The 21164-nt window shown below is 43.4% G+C and overlaps 1 protein-coding gene across 6 annotated transcripts in view; it reads left to right on the forward strand.

The window, feature by feature from the left end:
• Nucleotides 1–21164, forward strand: part of RBM12 (RNA binding motif protein 12) — a 43835-nt gene that overhangs the window by 19465 nt on the left and 3206 nt on the right. For all 6 annotated transcript variants that reach the window (XM_074842993.1, XM_074842989.1, XM_074842990.1 and 3 more), the window contains 13 exons: nucleotides 8672–8800; nucleotides 9320–9499; nucleotides 10645–10719; nucleotides 10934–11005; nucleotides 11641–11724; nucleotides 12173–12262; nucleotides 16009–16107; nucleotides 17272–17358; nucleotides 17459–17518; nucleotides 17959–18092; nucleotides 18723–18777; nucleotides 18856–18907; nucleotides 20261–20394. In XM_074842993.1, the coding sequence (XP_074699094.1) occupies nucleotides 8672–8800; nucleotides 9320–9499; nucleotides 10645–10719; nucleotides 10934–11005; nucleotides 11641–11724; nucleotides 12173–12262; nucleotides 16009–16107; nucleotides 17272–17358; nucleotides 17459–17518; nucleotides 17959–18092; nucleotides 18723–18777; nucleotides 18856–18907; nucleotides 20261–20394 (1251 nt within the window). The remainder of the gene's footprint in view (nucleotides 1–8671; nucleotides 8801–9319; nucleotides 9500–10644; nucleotides 10720–10933; nucleotides 11006–11640; nucleotides 11725–12172; nucleotides 12263–16008; nucleotides 16108–17271; nucleotides 17359–17458; nucleotides 17519–17958; nucleotides 18093–18722; nucleotides 18778–18855; nucleotides 18908–20260; nucleotides 20395–21164) is intronic.

A 21164-nucleotide genomic window follows, 5' to 3' on the forward strand; every position in this document is an offset into this window, starting at 1 on the left:
GCTACTGCTACTATGTGGTCACCAAAATCCTTCAGTAATGTGAATTTGTTTGATATAAAATGTATTGCTGGGCATATTTCTTTTAAAAAGTCTTGTTTTGAACTCATGCTGTTCATACAGTATGTCCTAGTCTAGACAGATGGACCTTAATGAGTTTGTGCCTTGAAGTCACCTGCGTAATATCACAGCTATGTTTGGGGGAATGGGTAAAGTCGCATGAGCTCTAGAGTAAGTACGGGATGGTTTAGATTTCCAGCCTTTGGGAAGGGTAGAGGTTGCTAAAGGGATTGGCACGGTGAACACCAAGACGTCACCTCGAAAATTGTGGGTGGGTGTGTGTAAGTAAGAAGTGGTATGTTGATGTACTTGCAGGTGAAGCTGCAGTGTAGCTGAAGAACCAAAGAGGAGGAATATGCTGTAGTCTTCAGTTTCAGTTTAAGGAGTTTGAAGTGAGAAGTGGAGAATTGAGCCATACCCAGTTTGATTTAATTTGGGGTAGGGGACAGAATGTTTAGCTGTTTGTGCCTGAGATGGGAATAGCTGGAGTTTTAAGGGAAAGAATGAGGCCTTACTTGAGAAAGGCAAACATTTGCAATGTAAAGTGGCATGTTTGGGGTTGTTACAAAGGTCAGTGTTGTTGAGCTTTTAATTGTTTTTCAATTAAGTTGTTCTTTACATTTCAGTAATAAATACTTGAGAGTCACAGGGCGGGGGGGGAAAAAGCAGCTCAATAAGAGTATGAAAGGAGTGAAAAAAATCTTATTGGTGGGAGAAGTCAGTGAGCACTTCTAGGATTGCAGTTACTGTTTCAACTGAAGCCACATGAATGATTGACCCAAAGCCCCAGCCTGCTTTAAGTTAGTTTTTCAAGGAAATTATTTTTTTTTTATATTCTGCTACTAAATGCTATGGAGAACTTTGAAATGCCTTTTCTTTTGCACAAAGAGCTTGGAAAAGTAACTTAGGTTTTGCTTCAGTTCAGGTGTTAATTTGAACCCCATTGTAATTTAATGTATTGCAAACTAATATCTGAAATAGAATCAATGTTGACCTAACAGTTTGTTTTTACTTATTTCTCAGAAAAGTGGAGAGAGAGAGAGAGTGTATATGTGAGTGTGTATATACACACACAGACACGTATATATATATGTAAAGGCATGCACAGGCCTTTCTTTGAACTTGTTGGTTGTGATTAAGGGGGATTTTGGTGGTGCATAAGTTAAACATTGAACAGTATAAAGGTGAACTTGTAGAAGAAAGTGTTGTTTCCCTAGAGTTGGGACTTAGCTCTTGTCCGTTGGCAGGGGGGAAAGCTGCAGTAGAGAAGATGAAATTATTGAAGTTCTTGTTAGCATTTGCTGCTGGAAATTACAATCCCATATGTGATTTTTTGTGCTCTATTTCATCTTTTTTTTTTAAGCTGTCCTAAACTTGTTTTTATTATCATAAATGGGAGCTTTGCCTTCTCAGTCGGTTTCCATATATGTTTTGGAGGTCGGGTTGCCACAGCCCACACTTAGCACTTGTACCTGGGGGCTGCCTTCAGATACAGAAAAACCCAAATCCGTGTGGTGATACTGGAGCTTCAGGGTTCATGTGGAGACAACTCAGGAAGTCGAACTAGGTCGTAACTTCCATGCGTGTTCAGTAGTGCCTTAGGTGCTCAGTAGTCAATAACCTCTTTGCGTAAGGCTTGTAGTCAAATTCAGAGCTTGGAAAGGCTTGTCTGGGCTGGCAGCTGTCCTGCTGCTTACTCTGGTTGTGGCTTGGAGTGGTTCAATGTCAGCACAGCCTCAACACTTCACCACTGCGCCCTGTCAGCCCTCCGCGGTGTGTCCGTCCTCCCTGAGAGCTCTCATCCCTGAAATGAAGGCTGTCTGATGGCACCAGGGACATTCCTTGCCAATGCTGAATTAAGCTGCCAGAGCAATGTGGTTAGACAGGTGTTCTTAATAGTATTCAATATTCTATTTTTTAACAATTAGGTGATGCCTTTTGTTTCAGGTTTTATGTCAAGTTTGTAATAACAGTTAATTAATCCCCTTCCCACAAAGTTTTGATCGATCAGTCAAAATATATGGTGACAGATAACTTGGAACACACTATTGAGAATACTGATTTATTGTCTGCCTGGAGTAATGCTGATCTTAACAGTACCTGCTCCAAACTCTCAGGAATAATGAAATGGTAGAAAAAATTGTAGTCATTTATATTCTCTGCAGAGCTTCTGGGCTGTGGGATGAGCCTCTGTGGCCCCTGAGGAGCTGGTGTGCTGGAAAGAAGCTGTATTTACTAATAATATTTGTGGACTGTGATCTTTCTCATGAGACTCTCTTAATCTCAGTTTAAAATAAAAATGCCTTTTAGTACATTTAGTGATACAAACCTAGCTTTATGATTTCTTTTAGAGCCTTATGGAGTTCAAGAAAGTAGGATCGCATTAGAATTTTTATTTGGTAATACATTTAGAAAGTGGTGCTGACGCTATCTTGGCACCAGCGTCAGCTTTGTAATATCAAAACCTGCCCCCTGAAAATTGAACTAATAACCTGAGAAAGCACTGCTTCTGGTGGTCTGTACCTTCAGGGATCAGAGCAGGAAAAGAGAAGCTGTTTTGAGGAGAGTAGGGTGGTAACTGCAAGGTGTGGGATTAAACTAAGGAAGGGACTATGTTAGGTTGTTGGGAAGTGCAAGATTTTTTACCTGTGGTGGTCTGTTACATGTGTTGGGTGTATTTCTTGAGTTATTGGGTAGCATAAGGCCAAGATGGTGACAACTGCAGTTGGTACATACTGCTGGCAGAATTGCTGGCATTTCTGTTGCATTTGTAAGCGGAATGTAAGGCAGAAACTATAGTTGGTCCAATACAAAATAAGCTCATTGGAAATTAAAGCCTCAAGTTAGAGTTAAACAAGTTCTTAAATTAATGTGTAATACTTGGTGTGCGCTGAAGTAGAGCACGTTGGGTATCCTGTACGGACTGATGTAGTTGATGAGAATTTATTAGTGTGATTAACTAGGAACAAACTGCAGGTTTTCTTGTGCTGAATCCTTGCTTGTATTCTACCTTATGTGGAGCAGTGAAACCAAGCTGACCCACAGGACTGGATTATGCGGTAACAGTAACATTTTCTCTCCAGAAGACATCACTCCTGGCACTACTAAAAATATGCTGGTGGTGTTTGATGCTATGAAGTTACTAGGTTATGTTTTTTTGTTCTCCAGGTGGTTCTGTGGGTTCTGTGAGCTGCCATACTGCGATGATCTAAGCCACAATCCCCCTCTCACCCGTCCTCCCCAGCCTAAAGGGAAAGGGGAGCCTCTGGCTTTCAGGCTTAGTGGGATATGGAAGCATACAAAACCAAATGTAATTCAATAATTTTCGCCTTATGTGGTCCAACACTTGATCCTTAGTCAGCTAAATGGTGGCACCTACTGCAGAGGGCTAAGTACAGAGGAGTTTGTTCATGTTTCAAACATCCCTATGTGTCATTTTGGGGAAATGCGAGACTCCAAATTCCTGAATTGGGACAGTTAAAATCATTTCAGCATTCTTGTTCTGGAGCTTGCTTCCAGCATAGGTGGACAGTGCTTTCTTCTCTTATATTTGATTTGCTTTTAAGCTTTGGTTAAGCAGAATCACTAGAATAATAATTATAAATTAATACTAGACTTGTCTGGGGATTTTGTTTACATTAGAGAATGTTCTGTATGAAAGGAAGTTGATTTTTCTGTAGAAACACAGGAAAACGGTTGTAAGTAGTGAAATGCTTATATAGAACTTAAGTACCAGGTAATTCCTTATTCTTAATGTATCTCCTGTGTGATTTTTTCCTAGAATGTAGCATTTTTTTTACTCTTGGTTTGATTATTTAGGACCAACTTCTTTACTGGTATGCTTCAATTCAGTGTGGAACAGCTTTGTGGAAAATACGGGATTTACCTTTTCATGTGTTCCCACAACTATAAACAACAGTTTCCACGACTATTGGAGTTCATGATCTTCTCTCCGGGGAAGAGGTGGTATGCATAGTAAAAATCATTTTGACTTCTTAAATTGGACTTCAGGTTGGTTGTCTGAGCCCTTCTTAAAGCATACTTAGTCCGGAGCCATTCTGTGTTTTACTTGAATAACTGGGAACAATGTCTGGTTGAGCAGTGAAAGACTTCTCTGGAATATGCGCTCAGGATGTTACAGACTTCTGTGGATAGCATTTTGCTCTAGAGTTTGAGGGATAACATGCGTGATGTATTATTTTTCTTCAGAATGTGGTGTTATATCATGTGCAGTTCTAACTAAAGGCAAAAAATATAGGTGCCTGATGGATCTGAAGCTGAGTGTTGGAAACTCTTCCCTTGAGAAAGGAATGTGCAGAATTCAGCTCAAGATGAAACTTCACAGGCAATGCCTCTCAACAGTGAGATCTCAGAGTTGTGAGAGCATTGGATCAGATGTATGTGGCTATTGTAAATATAAATTGTTGACCGTGGGGGTATAACATAACATCAGTTGTGACTTCACAGGCTATTTCTAACAACACTTGCCCAGTGTCTTGCTTACGCTGCATTTCTTCTGAACACGCTATGCTGGGATGCACCCCGGTGATGGTGTATTTTAAATAGCGTTTGAACTTTTTATCATGTTTGGAGTTCATTTTTACTTGGCAAACTGAATTTCTGCTGTTAGAATAGTTTTGTGACTTCCAGACCATGCTGTACCTTAATCTGTCAGTGGCGAGTAAGTTGGAAAGATTGTTAAATTGTTGTTGCAAGCTGTTAAGGATCAATCCATAATAAATCCTTTATAAATTGAACGTGCTTCAATACCTTCATGGAAAGCGGTTTACTTTAGCTGCTTTGGATTTATCCATTGTTTTCTGTAAAGCAAAAGTTTCAAATAATAGACATCAATATTAATTATTGGGGGGAGGGGTGAGGGGGAAGATAAGAAATCAGTGAATTTTAGAATTTCCAGAACTTTTGGAAAATAGAAAAATTTGAGTGTTGCAACAAATGGAAATAATTCTGTCATGGTAAAGATTGTTGCAGGTCTAAAAACTTAATTTTGTATGAATGGATATAAATATAACTATGCTCTAAGAAAACTCAGTGAAACAACATGAAATTTGTTTTTCAAATGTTGACTGGAATCTGCAAGCTGAATGAGATTGGTGTTCTTGGAGTGCATACCAAGGAAAAAAGGAGGGCTATTAATAAAAATAATAAAATCCCGACTTCTTTCAGTTCAGTTACACCAAACTGTATACTTAGCCTGGGATCAGAGCCTTTGTGCACTGTTTGAGCATAGTAACCACTAGAACCTTTTTCTCTCATCGTGTGTCTCATCACTTGGCAGTGCTGTGTAACAAGCATTACTGCCTGGTCGGTGTTGCTCAAAACCGTGCTGGCGGTGCAGTGCTTGCTCCTTGGGACTAAGCTGGCACGTGCCAGCTGGGCAGTTTTCAAAGTGATGAAATACCAAGATGACGGCACGAGGTTGTATGGAAGTTCAGAACACGGAAGCTTAAGAGAAAAGAAAACATCGTAGATTTTTGCTTAAAGAGAAACAGGATGGGAGGTTGCATTAGGCATGGGGTGGTTCCAAGTGCAAGTGCTGATTGCTGGCATTCTTGGAGCTTTCAGGATGGTCACTCCTCTCGGAGGAAGTGACCAGAGCCTTTGTGGATAGAGGTGGAGGTGAAAGTCAACTGATACATTTCACATGAACAATTCAGGTTTTTATAGGAAGAGAGATGAAATTACTATAGTAACATACAGTTTACTATGAAGAATGAAAGTAAATTCCAGAATGCTTGCTTTAGGGGGGAAAAGAGAATATTTGAGCCAGTGGTTATCATCATTAAATCCTGTTTGTGCTTGGGAATGAAAATATATCTTTTTAAGCTTTTCAGATGCAGACAGGTTTCAAGAGATTTGCGCTTCTCCCACGAACTGTGCGAGCAGGATAACTGGGTGAAGGTGCTTACCTAGAGGCTAAGCAGATCATCAGGCGTGACTGAAACGGATGTTGTATCTAAACAGACCACCTACTCCTTGTTCTTGCTGCTGAAATACCTAAACTGGTCTATGATTAGTATTTTCTGCTGCTATTATTCAAGGAATGTATTGAAACTGGAGAACACCATACAGTGTATTTGGAAAGCTGTGAAGTGGAAAAGCTTTGTGTGGACTCTTCAAGGATGTCTGTAGGCAGTGATATATAAACAATTGCTGGCTGATGTTCAAACTGATGTTTTCAGATTAATCATTTTTTGTCTGAATCTGTTAAGGAGCTATCCCTCTTCTTTCCACAAAGGTTCTGTCTGTAGTTGTTGAACCTGCTTTCTTGTTATCCCCCGAGTTGGTGAGGAGAGTACGGCCTGTTGGAAGAACAGTTCCTGCTCAGCTGCTCCGAACAACCTGCCTGGCTGTACTCTGTTGTGTCCCAGCTGTCATGCATCAGCTGGTGCCCTGCGATCTCTGGATGGAGCAGGAGGATGTAGGGGGAAAGGATCCCTTGTGGCTTGTAACTTCCCAGGGGTTCAGCAGAACATCTCGGCTGTGTTTCAAGGGAAATCCTATGCCATTACTGAATCCAAAACAGTAGGATGAGACAGCCTTCTGGGTATTAGTGTATTGAAAGATAAATCCTTGAAACCGTGGAGTATTTTCATAATTTCATTGCAACTGATCTGGAGAAGAGGTTCAGATAGCAGATGGGAGGTGGTGGGGTTTGAGGACTTGCGTCACTTCACCTCCTGGCTTCATTGTGTGGTTTAACAGTTCCCATCTCAAACTTTTGACTTTTCCTTATTGGTGCCTTTGTAACATGGAATAAATATGTACAGACTTGTTCTGCATGCAGCTTAATACCTGTAGTAATGGTTTCCTTCCAGAAAGGGACTGCTGCTGTTTGGGGATGCTAAAGCTTACGGGGAGCTGTTTTGTTGAGGTTAACTTTACTCCTGATCCTTTGTGCTCTGGTGGGGAGGGAAGGTGGCTCCTGGTTCTGTCTCCTGTTGGTACAGAAGTCTCTGTTGCAGTAGAGGAAAATAGAGGAGAAGTGTTAGTGTGGGAGCCAAGGCTGGTTGTCCTGCTCTTCCTTGTCAAACAACTGGTGTCATACAAATGCGTGTGGTTGTCTGTAGAACTGGTCTCTGCGGACGTGAGACTGTGCGAGATGTAAGCTGCTCTGGTGGAATGGTATGTGTAGGTAAAGAAAAAACCTGATACCTGTGACTTGTGATTTTTAGGGGAAACATACTGATTAAAGGCAACAGTTTCTTTGTGAATCTTATTTGGCATTGAAGGCAACTGAAGTGGAAGATGGATGGCTCCAACTAGTAGTCTGAACAGTTGACCAGACTGCTTCCAACTAGCCTCTTTGAAAATGCTGGCGTTAAAAGCAGATGATGATGACGACCTTAGTAGAAGGCAGAACTATGATCCTCTTTGCCTAAAGCTTTGCTAGTTCTTACTGGGTGCTGGTTTTGTCCTGCCACCATCACCGGAGCATCCGAGCGCCATGCAATAGCCTATTAAGTGACGTTGTTAACATCTGTCCAGGGTAGATGGCAGGCTGGGAGGTCTAAGGGATTAAATGTTGTCTAATAAAAGCTCATCTCTTTATTGAGATAAATATTTACACCCTGCAAGTATGAGAAAGCAACGTGGACACTCAGATTCTAGAAGGATCAATTATTTCCTTGTTTTCTGAACTCTGAAGGAGCTTCCCTATGAAATACTCACATTTAAAGTACTTGTTAGAGCTCTCAAGCTGTCCAGTCTCTTAAATGTTTTGATGCTTGAAGGCTTGAGAATTATAGTTGTTCCTTGAACAGAATTGTCTGCCGTTTGATACGTAATAAAACTTAGTTATCACCTCGTTACAAGATCATGTTACTTTTTTTTTTTTTTTTTTTTTTTTTAAGACAGCCCTGAAAAGAAGGGGGCTCTGTAGCTCCCGTGGCCGGGCGTGTGAGGATTGAAGGGAGGTCTTGCCGGCCCGGGAGGCTTTTACAGCTCTTCCCCTGTGTGACCCCTTGGGGCCTCCTCGGCGGCGGGGGCGGGTGCTCTGGTGCCTGCAGCGCCCCTGCCCGGGCGTTCCTGTCCCCGTGAAGCGAAGGGCTGGGGCAGCACCTGCCCGGGCGGGCCCCGCGCTTCAGGGGCGGGTCAGGCCCCGCTGCCGCGACAACGCGCGGGAGAGTCTGTGGAAGCCCCTTGGCCGGGGCGAGCGGGCGCCGCGCTGGCGGGAAGGGCCCTTCGCTCCGGCCTCCCCCGCAGCCCGGCCCTGGGCAGCCCGAGCCGCCGGGAGCGGCGGGCAGAGCCCGGTGGAAACGCACGAGCGAGGGCGGCGGGGCGCGGGGGGGGCCGGGCCGTGCTCGGGGCCCGGCGGCGCGGAGGCCGCGCTCCTCGCTGCGGGGGCTGCGGGCCGGCCGCGGGGCGAGCCGGGCCTCCCGCCGCGGGGCCGCGCTCCCGCCGCCGTCGTCTGGCGGGGGCGGCGCTGCGGGCGCGCTCCGGGGAGCCCCGGCCCCGCCGCGGCGGCACCTGGCGCGGCCCGGCCCCGCCCCCCGGCCGCGCCTGCCGCCGCCAGCACCTGGGGGGCGGCCGGGGCGCGGCGGGCCGGGGGCTCGGGCAGGGCGGGCGGTCTGACCCTCTGCTCTGCCCGCAGATGGCCGGGTGCGTGTCCAGGGTGGAGCTGGCGGTGTCCTGCCGGAGCCTGCTCGACAAGGACCTGGGCTCCCGGTCCGACCCCCTCTGCGTCCTGCTCCAGGAGGTGGGCGCCGGCCACTGGGCCGAGGTAAGGGCGGCTGCGGGCCCGCGCCTTGCGCCGGGTGCGAACACACCGGCGCTTCCCCGTTTCCATCCATCGCTTTTCCTGGCGGGTGCATGATGCGTTTGATTCAGATTTGCGTTCAGTGAGCGGTCAGTCCCCCATCCCCACACTCACACTCTGGAGTTTTACACTCCTTGGTTTCATTATTGCTCATACATTTGCTTAGAGTTGCATCGGGAGGTCCGTTTGCCTGTTGCGGTATGGCCTGTCCTTCTTCCTTCGCTCCAGAGCACACAGTCCAGAATACAGTGTCTCACCAGCCTTTTTTCCCCTGGTTTTCAGAATTTATTTTGTACGGTGGTGTTTATACCCGAGGTGATTTCTTTTGTTAGTGAGCCGTCGGTCAGCCTGCTGGCTGTAGCCTGCTTTGTCACCGAAGCACATTTGACCAGTGCAGAACCCCCGGGGTGTAGATGAAAGGATGTGTGGAAGAAAGCGTGCTTCTTACTCACCATAAACAGCTTTGCTTCTGTGTTTGTGCAGCTAGATCGCACAGAGAGGATCAAGAACTGCCAAAACCCTGAATTCTGCAAGAAACTGGTTGTGGATTACTACTTTGAGAAAGTGCAGAAGCTGAAATTCGGTGTGTATGATATCGATAACAAGTCCTTTGATTTAAGTGATGATGACTACCTCGGAGGAGTCGAGTGCACGCTGGGACAGGTATGCATAGAGGCCTGCTAAGTGATCTCCAGAGCAGGTTTATTATGAAAAATAGAGTGAAGGCTGCTTTATCACAGGCTTCAACATTCAAATTTGAAATGTTTTCCCGTTGAACAGGTTAGTTTGCGTTACTGTTCAAAGTAGTTAGAAAAATCACTCTGTCAATCGCCAAGGGAAGGTTAGAAATATCCATGGTTTTATAGAATCACCGAATCATTCAGGTTGGAAAAGACCCTCGGGATCATCGAGTCCAACCATCACCCCGACTCTACAAAGTTCTCCCCTACCCCACATCCCCCCACAGCTCATCCAAACGGCCCTTAAACACACCCAGGGATGGGGACTCCACCCCCTCCCTGGGCAGCCTATTCCACTCTCTGACCACTCTTTCGGGGAAACATTTTTTCCTCATGTCCAGTCTGAACCTCCCCTGTTGCAGTTTAAAGCCGTTCCCTCTTGTTCTGTCACTAATCCCCTGTGAGAAGAGACCAGCACCAACCTCTCTACAACGTCCTTTCAGGGAGCTGTAGAGAGTGATGAGGTCTCCCCTCAGCCTTCTCCTCCTCACACTGAACAGTCCCAGCTCCTTCAATCGCTCCTCAATGATTCTATGATTTGCAATTAATTGCTTAATTTAGGAGGTTCCCGTAGCACTGAAGGCAGTCTGTGAGTAAGGTGCTTGGAGAGCTCTAACGGAGTTTCCTTTGCACAAAGTGATCATTAGGTCGCAAATTTGGGGAAATAAGGCTATTTGAGAATCTGTATTAATTTTCTGAGGAGGGGTTTGTATAGCTAGGGCAGAGAAGAAAAATGGGGTTCATGTTATTAAATAAAGATTTGATAATTAGTCTGCTGATTTTTAATAGTGTTTTGGCTACTTGTGATGAAAATGCCTCTTGTGTCTCAGGGGTAGCAAAAGCAGGAGGCTAAAGTTAAGCTTAGAGACAGTGGGTACTGTTTGTGGACAGTGAGAGAAGATAATTTTCAGACAGTTCAGCCATTTAGGAGCATAAACTCTCATGGCTGTTGCTGTTGGAAATGGATTTAAATCCTTTTAGATCTTTTAGGAGAGTTTGAAAATTCTGGACCTGAAGAGCTCTTTGCTCTCTAACTTGCTACTTACATTATCTGTCTTTTAACCTTAGGTTGTGTCCAGCTTGGTGTTCACCCGACCGCTGGAATTGAAGCAGGGAAAGCCAGCAGGAAAGGGCACCATCACAGTAAATAAGGTTTTTGTGTGGAAAAAATGGTTCCTCATTTTTTCATATGTTGGCTGGGACAAAGTAACATTTCTGGTTTTCTGTCAGTATATCTTCAAATTATACATGTGTACAGGAAATATAGATATTTGTAACTACTGTTTCTTTCATGGACAAAGTACAAGTAAAACTCTCTGGGGTTTCTTGTTTAATTTTTCTTTTGTCTGTGGCACAGATTTCAGCAGAGGAGATTAAAGATACCAGGGTTGTGTACTTGGAAATTGAAGCTCGGAACTTGGACAAAAAGGTACTGATTTTTTTAAATCATATTGCATGCTTCTGTGATATTTACAGTTAGTGTATTTTGGCCAGGAATCTCTGTATTTGCAGACATTTAACTACGCTAGGTAATCTATGTAAGAAAAAAGGCTCGCCGTGTTTTGTTACTTAAAATGAAGCAAACTGGAGACATAATTTCATGTCAAACTAGAAACTCAATGGCCAGGTTTAGGTTTTGGGGGATTATTTTGGCTTTGGAATATTCTGTATATCAATACAGTTCAATTACATAATTGTCTCCAATGAATATTGTAGCTGTGAACTAAGCTTTCTGTGATGTTATTAAGGAAGAAAAGGTGGAAATTTAGATGTGCTGCCTCAGTGTTATTTTAAGCCAAAACCAGTCTAGGGATTTAGTGCGTTCACTGCTCAGTCAGCAAAATGCTGTGACAAAAGTGGTCTGAAAGGTGGTCTTGGAGCTGATAAGTTCTGGTGGCTTAGAAAGTGCAGCAGTTTAAAACTGAAATAAAAGAGAGGAAAACAAATGTCTAGTTTGTTTGACTTTGTGCTTTGTTTGAAGTATTGTGTACTGATTAGCCAGCTCTTCTCTCTTCTGAATAAAATATAGGAGGCTGATTACTTCTGTTGGGTTTTTGTTTGCAGGATTTCTTAGGTAAATCAGATCCATTTTTGGAGTTTTACAAGCAGAGTGATGCAGGAATGTGGCAGCTGGTATACAGATCAGAGGTACTATTTCTACGCTGATGTTTTTCTTGAGTTGATCTGACAGCTTACTCCTGCCGAAAGTGGGAGTCCCACTCTTGGTCATGCTTTGCACCAGTTCTGCAATGAAAGTTGTATCCTAGAAAAGGGATTCTGCTCGCTGATCTGGCAGAAAATTGTTTATTTGCTGTCTCAGTGAAGAGTTCAACCATGCACCAAGTGAGAAGAGTGGCAGGACTCTCCTCCCTTTCAGTGGTGATGAGCTGTTAGGTTGGCTTGGCTCTAAGATTTAACTTTACCCTGAAATTCAAGCTTTTATTTCTTAGAGATCTTTTGCTTGGTTGTCCATGCATGTCAGGGTTGAACTGACTGAGGCTGTTCTTAGATAGCCGTGCAGAACCCTCATGTTAATGTTTCTCAGTGACTTGCATGCTGCAATCCTCACATGATGTTATGCTGTAATTTTTTTAAGGTGATTAAGAACAACTTAAATCCATGCTGGAGGACGTGCAGTGTTCCTTTGCAGACGTTCTGTGGTGGAGATTTTAATAAACCTATCAAGGTACAGCATTCAGAAATTCTCCTTGTTTGTTGTTACAAGTAGTCCAATCTGTTGATGTTAACTATCAGTTATCAGGTTGTCTAGTCATATTTAAATATTTAGATTGCCTTTCTAGAATAGTAGTGTGGCGGATAAGTGATTATATGTCTATCAAGTATGAAGTCTGTATTAAAACATTATGAGTTGTCAAATTGAGAAGTCAGGAAATGCAGAAGTGACACACTTTCTAATAATTAGTCATAAGAAGAATTATAATGGATTTTTTCACTATTCTAGCCAGGGTTTCAGGTTTGCTGTGGGCTTTTTTTTTATTTTGTTTTGTTTGTTTTTTAAATTACGGCTTTCTAGCACTGTTCCTAAGTTAACTGAGAAGCTCATATACGTTATACAAGCTTGAGTGCCTTAGGATACCGATACAGAGAGAACCTTAATGCATCAGATTCATCCATTCATGAGACTGGCAGGCTTGTCCTGACTCTCTTTCAATCTGTTCCAACTAGAAATTTGGTTTTGAGTCAGAACTGCATCTCCTTGTGGTCTTGTATATGATGACTAATTCTTGCTGGTCCTGGCTTTTGGAGGTGGTAGCAGAACAATTGCATCTTTTAATAAGTTTCTACAAAAGGAAATCTCTTAGAAAATTAATTTGTTGATTTCTGTTCTAAGCAATATGTGGGTAATGTGAAGGCATTTAAATCCATAGTTCTATGTGAGTATAGTCTTTCTCTGCTTATCCAACTCCTAAACGCTTTCCATTTGCAGAATTTTCCTGCCTCATCCTGTTGGTGAAGAAATCTCATACTGGAAGTTTGATCTGAAAGGTTTAGCAAAAAGCATGCATGCTAATGTTTTTATTTGTGCAGCATGGCAGGACCAAAGAGTTACTGAGATCATTAACCTGAAAATAGATGTTTAGGTATGCTGGGCTTGTTGATACGTGGCAATGTTGTAAGTGGTGTTCATGAGCTTTTATTGTTGGAGAATTGACAGTCTTAGGTCAGAAAGAAGGCCTCTTGGTCCAAAAGCAAGCAGCAAATCTGGAAAGAAGATGCGTATTATCATTTGTCAAAAGTGACATGAGATGGCATGGTTTAAACGTTCTGTTACATGAGGCTGTGTTTGCTATAGTCCAAGAAAAATTGGGGTTTTTTGTTTTGGCGTTTTCTTTGGTTGGTTTTATGAGTTTCTTTTGTTTGGTTGGTTTTGGGGTTTTTTTGTTTTGGGGGTTTTTGTATGTTCGTTTTCAAGAAGCTTTCTGTGCTTTGGAATGACCTGCTTCTTAAAAAGGATAGATTTTGGCTGTTAGTTCGTTTCAGACAAAATTCTCGATGAATGTGCAAATAATCTATTTAAAGTTTCACAATGCAGCTGTGAAAAAGGATTATACTGTTCTTGTACTTAACAGGTTAGGGAAGTCAGAAAAGGGAATCCAGGCTGACAGGCGGGAGTTTCACTAGCAGCACTAAAGAATATAATGTTGTACTGGGGTTTCATTTTTCATCTGGTATTTGCTGCTCTGAACCTCTTGTTTGAGGCTTCCAAAAATTTACATAGGAACAATTTTGCCTGAAATAACGGTAGTTCAGCATGGTGGAGGCAGCCATTTTGATGTGTCCCCTAAACATCAGCTTTGCCAGCTATGTATGAAGATTATGTACTGAATATGTGTGTGAACATAAATCTTTTGATAAAATTAACAATGCTACCTAATATTTTGGTAATTCTTTCTTCATTGTGATGCAGAATGGTGTTCTTGTTCTGTGTTAAGAACAGCTCAGATTTGCAACACAGCCTAACCTTCTTGGCAGTTTCATTAAAAATAGGGGCAGATGAAAGTAGCATCTCTTCCCCCATAGTTATTTAAATGAAAATGGCAAATGTGAAATTTGTGGGTGTTGGTATTGGGACTAAAGCTGCCAGTCCACGTGTTTGATGGCATATACATAAAGGCAAATGCATTTTCTGTGACTTTTGAAAGTTCCTCCTCTAGATGAAAGGGGCCTTTTACCCACTGACTGTATTCCAAGGCTCATAATGAATATTGGATAGTTCATCTGTGAAGAAATAATTCATCAGTAAATAACTATATACAGTGTTCTGCAGTATTGCTAGCAGGATTTTGTTTGCAGTAGGACCACGCTTTGGGCTGTGTACAGGGAATCTTGGCCAGTTTTAGAAAATGCTTGTGAGGTTTGATTTAAGTGGTGTCGTGCTGCAAACTAATAATGAAACTGCTCGTAATTACAATTTTATTGAGTGGCTGAGAGTGGGAGCAGGAACAAGCAGGAGGCGAGAGGAGGTGCGTGGAGGCGGCAGCTGCTGAATTCTCTGGAGCTCTCCAGGTGTATTAACACGAAGGAGCCCCTGCACCAGGAGTCCACACCCTGACTCCTGCACGAGAGCCTGCTTCTTTGGCCTCCCTGGCATAATCCAGTTGCCTTTGGGTGATCTTTAAACATCAAAGTTGTTGAGAGAGGCGGAGTGAAGTTCAGGCAGGAGGGTGGGAGTTGCTTCATGGTGGAACACGCAGAAGAAAGAAGTGGAAAGGTGGTGGGTTGGGAAGGACTAAGGGGGAGAAGGGGGAGCAGAGTTTCTGAGGTGATGCTGTTTTCCCATGAAGCGTCTGAAGGATGACACGGTGCTTCCCATTTAGGTGGCTAGATGAGGCCATGGTTGTACAGGTTGTTGTACAGGTGTCCCACTGATACCAGTGGAAGATCCCTGGTGGATCAGGGTCATCCTAAAAGAACCCCATCTCAAATTCCGATAGCTAGCTTTTGAATTTGACATCCTTATCGAAGTGTACTCATGGACTCATCTTCTCTCTTGGTCCTGAGGAGAAAGTTGTCACTGTGGTTTATACTGGAGTAACACCCATTTCTTGATTACTAGAGGCAGATCTCAGAGAGAGCATTTTAATCTGTGTAGCGTGTGAACCTCAGTGGGGAGGAAGCAGCTGTTCCCAAGCTGTTTCTTGATTGACTGCTTCTGGAATGACTTGTGTTCTGCAGTCGTGTGTATTGTGCATGCTATAAATGCCCCTCATAGTTGATTTTGTGGGGAGCTATTGACAATGTATGTCTTACTGTGTTTGCTCTAAGCCATAGTTATTAGCATACTTTTATTTTTAAATGCATTGCTCTTTTGCATTATCTAGTTCTGAAGCTTTCATGCTGATTTAAACATGACTGGTTATTAATTAAGGAGTTATAATTTGATTGGTATAAGATGCAGAAAAAGACAGATTTAGTGCTCTGTGGAAATTGTGGTTTCTTTGTGAATCAATGCTATTGCTGAGCAGAAGAAAAGAGTATATTCAGAAAGTGCTTAGATAACAAACTTTTAATTGCTTCTTCCCATTACCCCAGTTGTGTATCTTGTCCTGAATGATCTCACATTTATACATCTGGGCTGTGAAATGTTGGGGTGTTTTGTGTGGGTTTTTGTTTTGTTTTGTTTTTAATCTCTTGTGTCTAAACTGAGGAAAGCTTTTAATTAAAACTTTCACTGTACGTACTTAAATGGGTGAGCAGTTGAACATCATCTGTTTTCTGAGATTCACTCTGGGTGTCTCTCTGACTCTCAGGTTTCAGTTAGTGATGTGGATGACACCAGCAGTTCAGATGTGATCGGGGAGTTCACTAGCACTGCTGCAGAGCTGTTGGAAACAGGAGAGCCCGCGGCGAGCAGCTGCCGTTCTCCCCAGGGCAGTGCGCCTGCCCACGGCTTGCTCTCCTCCCTTGCAGGTGCAGTGTGCAGACCACGACAGCGACGGGTCGCATGACCTGATAGGCACTTTTGAAACGAACCTGACTGAGCTGCAGAAAGCAGGTGACGGCTCTCCGGTGAGCTTTCTCAGTCCCTTTAGTCCATAATTCAGTCTTTCACAAACCCTTTCTAATATTGACCTCAGAGATATATTTTTAGTTATTGCCTCCAAAAGTGAGTTTTTCTGTCTGTATCTTTATATTACTAAGCCAACATATAGAAAGAAAAAACCTGGTGTGGGAATTATTACTCTGTTTTCCTTGGGTACTGTTAGCATTCCTATTCCTAAAGACATCCTTGAGCCTGTTGTCTGCTGGCTGCTAGCCACTTTTTCCAGCAGTTCAGCTTGTTTTTGCCTCTGCTGAGTCAAGTGGAGATAAAAGGGCTTGTTCATGCTTCAACAGACGGGTCCAGAGGTAGGGCTTGTCTCAGATAACATTTGTGCTTGAGCTGGTCTCACGAGCACTCTGGTCGCCTTTCTAGCTAATGGAGAGAAGCAGTGCTTCTCTGGGGCACGCTTTTTCCCTTGTCTTGGGCATCCAGTTTAGAGTAAGTTGAATCATTTGCTGGTGGTGCCAGTTTCTCTCTGTTGTCTGCGTTGAAAACCTGAACCCCTGTTCTCAGGGAGATGTCTCGCCTGAATTCAGACAGATGAATCTGCACACAGGATATAGTCTGTGACTGCTTCCAGTTGCCAGCCAGCTTGATTTCTGTGGTTGTAATCCTAAAGCTGGTGAAAGATTCTTGCCTTTTTCCCTAGCCCGTGTGAAATCAGAACTAATGCGAGTGAAACAAAACAGTGAAACACTGCTATTGGTAACCTGCAACCTAGGCTTTTCTGGCCTCCCCACCCTGAGATTTTGCCTCCTGTTTGAGTGCATTTTCTTCCCTTAACTGAAAAAGAACCTGATGACATTAAGAGAAATTCTTGGCGTTTGTGATTGACTTTTTCTCCCTCTGATACAGTGTCACTGTTCCATGATTGCATACAGTTATGTTGAGGAGACTTTTCTGAGGTCTTTCCTCGTGTTTTGCCTGGTGCTGGTAGCAAAAGCATCCAGTTTACCTCATCAGCTGCCAAAATAGTTGCAAATCTTTTAAAAATTAAGTTTCAGAATTCTGCCAGGTGTTTGGGTAGCTCTGAAATTGTGTGATGTCTGACACTGTTCTGTTTCAGTAATTTGTCCTGCTGTAAATGCAGATATCTTGGAGCTTGCTTCTTGCATGTTTGCTTTCTGTAGGTGGAATTTGAATGCATTCATCCTGAGAAAAAACAAAAGAAAAAGAGCTACAAAAACTCTGGCATTATTAGGATAAAATCATGCAAGGTAGGAAGATTTTTGTTGGGTTTTGGCTTTTATATTTTCTGTTCATAATAAAATTGTTCTTGGGAGGAGTAAGTGTAACCCTGTCTGTCTGTTCCTCTAGATTGAGACAGAATATTCGTTTCTGGACTATGTCATGGGAGGCTGCCAGATTAACTTTACAGTGAGTTGTTTCCCCACTGCACACCTTGGTAGGGTGACAGAACAAGAGCAATGAAGTGATTAGTAGTTTTATTTGTGGCGTGAATGACTGCAAATGCAGTGTGAATTTGCAGTGATGAAGACTGCAAAAAACAATGTTATATTTTTACTTTTTGTGATCAAGTAGCAACTGTAATGGAACTAGGGTTTCTTAAACTTCTTTTGAGAAATCAGTTCAGTCTGTCAGTGGAAAGGATTACTGCTTCTTAAACAGGCAGGTACCCCAGTGGGGAAAAGTACGTAGGCTTCTTTGCCCTTTCGTATGTAGGACTGTGTGGCTGTGTGCCTGGGAGAGAGGGAGCTGTGTGTGCCTGGTCTAATCCTCTCTTTCTAAGTATGGTTAGTTCTAATTTGCCTATGGTGACGCATCAGTGACTTGCTGTCATCATCTTGACTGATTAGGTGGGTGTAGACTTCACTGGCTCCAACGGAGATCCCAAGTCACCAGATTCTCTTCACTACATCAGCCCAGACGGGATAAATGAGTACCTGATTGCCATCTGGAGTGTGGGAAGTGTAGTCCAGGATTATGACACGTATGTAATGATCTTAACTGATGTAGCCACCCCATGAAAAATGTGTCACAGTGGGTGTCAGTGATCAGGGCTGGTAGCTTGTTCCAGAGCTGTAGTGTGTGAATGACTGGGAGCTGCCTTTCCTTGGGAGATCCCTTCAGGAGCTGCTACTGCTTCCTTCTGCTTCTGTCACTGCCAGGGAGGGCGGTGGCAGCCCTTCGTGATTTGGCATATTTGCTTGGTTTGTCCCTCCAGGTCTGCCTTTGATGGCCCTGGGTTACTCTGTAATGCTGCTTTAGCTGGTCACTAATCCTTTGTGACGGTGCATTTACGTGAATGCCCTGTTTGATTCAATGGGAACACGTTTGTCTCCTCTGTCCTTTAGCCAGGCTGTGGTTGGGTTGGCTTTTCCCTTGCTACTTTGAAAACTCCCGAGTCCTTTGGGGTGCTGTACTGAAAGAAATTCTGAAACTGTCAAGCCCAAGCCTGAAACCCTTGGGTAACTGATGACTGGCCATGGGGAGCTAGATGGTGTACCCATTCCTTATGGCAGGAATTGAACCTTGGTCTCCATGGCTTTCTGGGAATAAAACAGAATAGTGAGTTATTAAAAATTGTTCTTTCTCATTTCTTGTTGCCCTTTCTCTCCAGGGACAAGCTGTTTCCTGCGTTTGGGTTTGGAGCTCAGGTTCCTCCTAGCTGGCAGGTAGGGCCTTCACAGCGCTGGGCAGTTGCTCTGTCCATGCCTGCATTCCCTAACTGTCTGTAGTGTCCCCTTTCCTAGGTATCTCATGAGTTTGCTTTGAACTTCAACCCCAGCAACCCTTACTGTCAAGGTGAGGACACCTCTTTATTAACGTTTCACTGAGAGGGACAGATGTTTGAATGTTTTATTTCTTTCATAACTGGTGAAAAACAAATGCAGCACCAAGACATGCAGCAAACTAGATTCACTCTGACCTGGGTGCTGACAAGAGTGGATGTGTGCTGATGCAGACTCCTGTGTGGTCTCCGTAAGCTCCAGTGAAGGGGTCTAGATTTAATTTGATTGTTTGTGCGGATGTTATAGGTGGCAGTGGATTCAGGTCAGCAGTGTGCCCTGTGCTAGGCGTGCTTCCAGAGCGACAATCTGCTCAGGCTGTTAGAGACCATGGTTACTTCACCAGCAATGTGTGTATGTTTAAATGTTGTCTTTCAAAGAGTTGTCTTAAAAGCTTGTTTTCTTTATAGCCGACTTCTTTAGTGGAGGTTGTTTCAGCTGTTTTTAAGGGCTGCTCTCTAAACTGGATTATGACCTTTGAGGACCAAGAACTCTTGCAGCATGCAATGGCACAGAATTGTTCTTGAACAAGCATTTTTAACTCAGTTCCATTTTTCTCTCTGGTCTAAGGCCAGTGAAAAATGGAATCTGAGATTCAGTGTTAAAATGCAAGCATTTCCCCGGTCAGTTCAGCATTGTCTGCTTCATTGGGATCTGTGTCTTTGCTCTTTAGGATCCCTGTGCAGTAGTTTTGAGAGGCACTGCACTAAAACCTGCGTGGTGGACAATGCAGACAGCAGTGGCAAATGAAGCTACATAGATACAAGCCAGGAACAGGACAATTTAGATGGATCCACAGAAGAATATGAACCATTTAAAATCAGACTTTTAAAAAAATTTAGTTAACCTCAGAAAAGCTTCTTGCATAGGAAAAACCTTAGGGATTGCTATTTCTGTTACAGAAATGTTTAAATCCTGAATCAAGGATCATTGTCTAACTTTAACACAAGGCAAATGAAAAGTTACTGTTCCAGGGAGCTTCTGGCCTTATTGTCTAATTAGACTGTAAGCAATTAAACAAGACAAATTTGATGACAAGGTAGAAAAGACAAGGTAAACATAGTCATCAGCGTGCCGTCACCGGATTATTTTTCCCACAACTTCCATGAGCTTTGTGATGTTAGAGGCACAAAGAGTGATGTGAAGGATGTCAGATGGGGGAGAAATCTGCACATCCTATCTCTGCAGATGTCCACAGGTTTCAGGCCTGTGCTTTGTGTATTTGCTGTTATCCTGCTGCTGATCTGCGCTTCAGTTCACAGCTGTGTGAGAGTTGTTATCCTTTTGCCGTACTGTTTAGTAATGCTTCTAAAATAATTACTGGAGAGGTTGTGAGGCTCTCGTAGAGCTTGCCTGCCTTGTGTTACAGGGATCCAAGGCATAGTGGATGCCTACCGCCAGATCCTGCCTCAGATCCGACTCTACGGGCCAACCAATTTCTCTCCTATTATAAACCACGTGGCAAGGTTTGCAGCACACTCGGCACAACAAGGAACTGCTTCAGTGAGTGCACGTCCGTTCCTGTGGATCAGCATTGGGTTGATGTTTCTGTTTTCCATGTTAATGACGGGGTGGGATGGAATGGTAAAGTGATGTTGTCTTCCTTAGGATGCCAAGTTTGGTCCTCTCTTCCCAGCCTACAGAGTTCTAGGTTCTAGTTCTACTAGGTTCTCTCTTGGTACATAGTAATATGAACCTGTACTGGGTAGACATTAGCTTCCATTGCTCAAGTGATATTTATTTCTCTATTTTGCAGTTAGCTGGTATTGTACGTACTCTTGAAGTATATAGGGGTGCTGTGTTGGCTTTTAGACGAGTTGCACTCTGTCAGCAGTTGCCTCACTCTAACCTCTCCTGCCAAGCTCCATCACCTGTAGGGAATGCATACTGTATAGAGGAGCCATATGTCTTTTATTCCAAACAATTTTGCTCTCAAAAATATACACAAAGACCGCCTCCAAGAAAATATCAGAGGTCTCCCTATCCATCCCACCACAGTGGGATGCAGAATCAAGATATCTAGAGGGCCAGATTAATAAAGGAGCCTGAGCACTGTTAAATTGGTGTGCTAATTGCCTTGCAGAGCATCCATGCTACTCTGCCGTTGTGTTGCATGTCTCATTTCTCTGCTTGCATGGCTGTGGCTGCTGTTAAAATTCAACTCCCATTTCTTTAAACTTAATTTCTTTTGCTTAAGGATGAAGGACTCATATTTCCTGATAGACCTAACTGATTCCATTTTAACAGACCAATCAGAAGGAATTTTGATGTAC

Source organism: Strix aluco, chromosome 17, assembly GCF_031877795.1.
Source record: "Strix aluco isolate bStrAlu1 chromosome 17, bStrAlu1.hap1, whole genome shotgun sequence".
NCBI classification, from domain to species: Eukaryota; Metazoa; Chordata; class Aves; order Strigiformes; family Strigidae; genus Strix; species Strix aluco.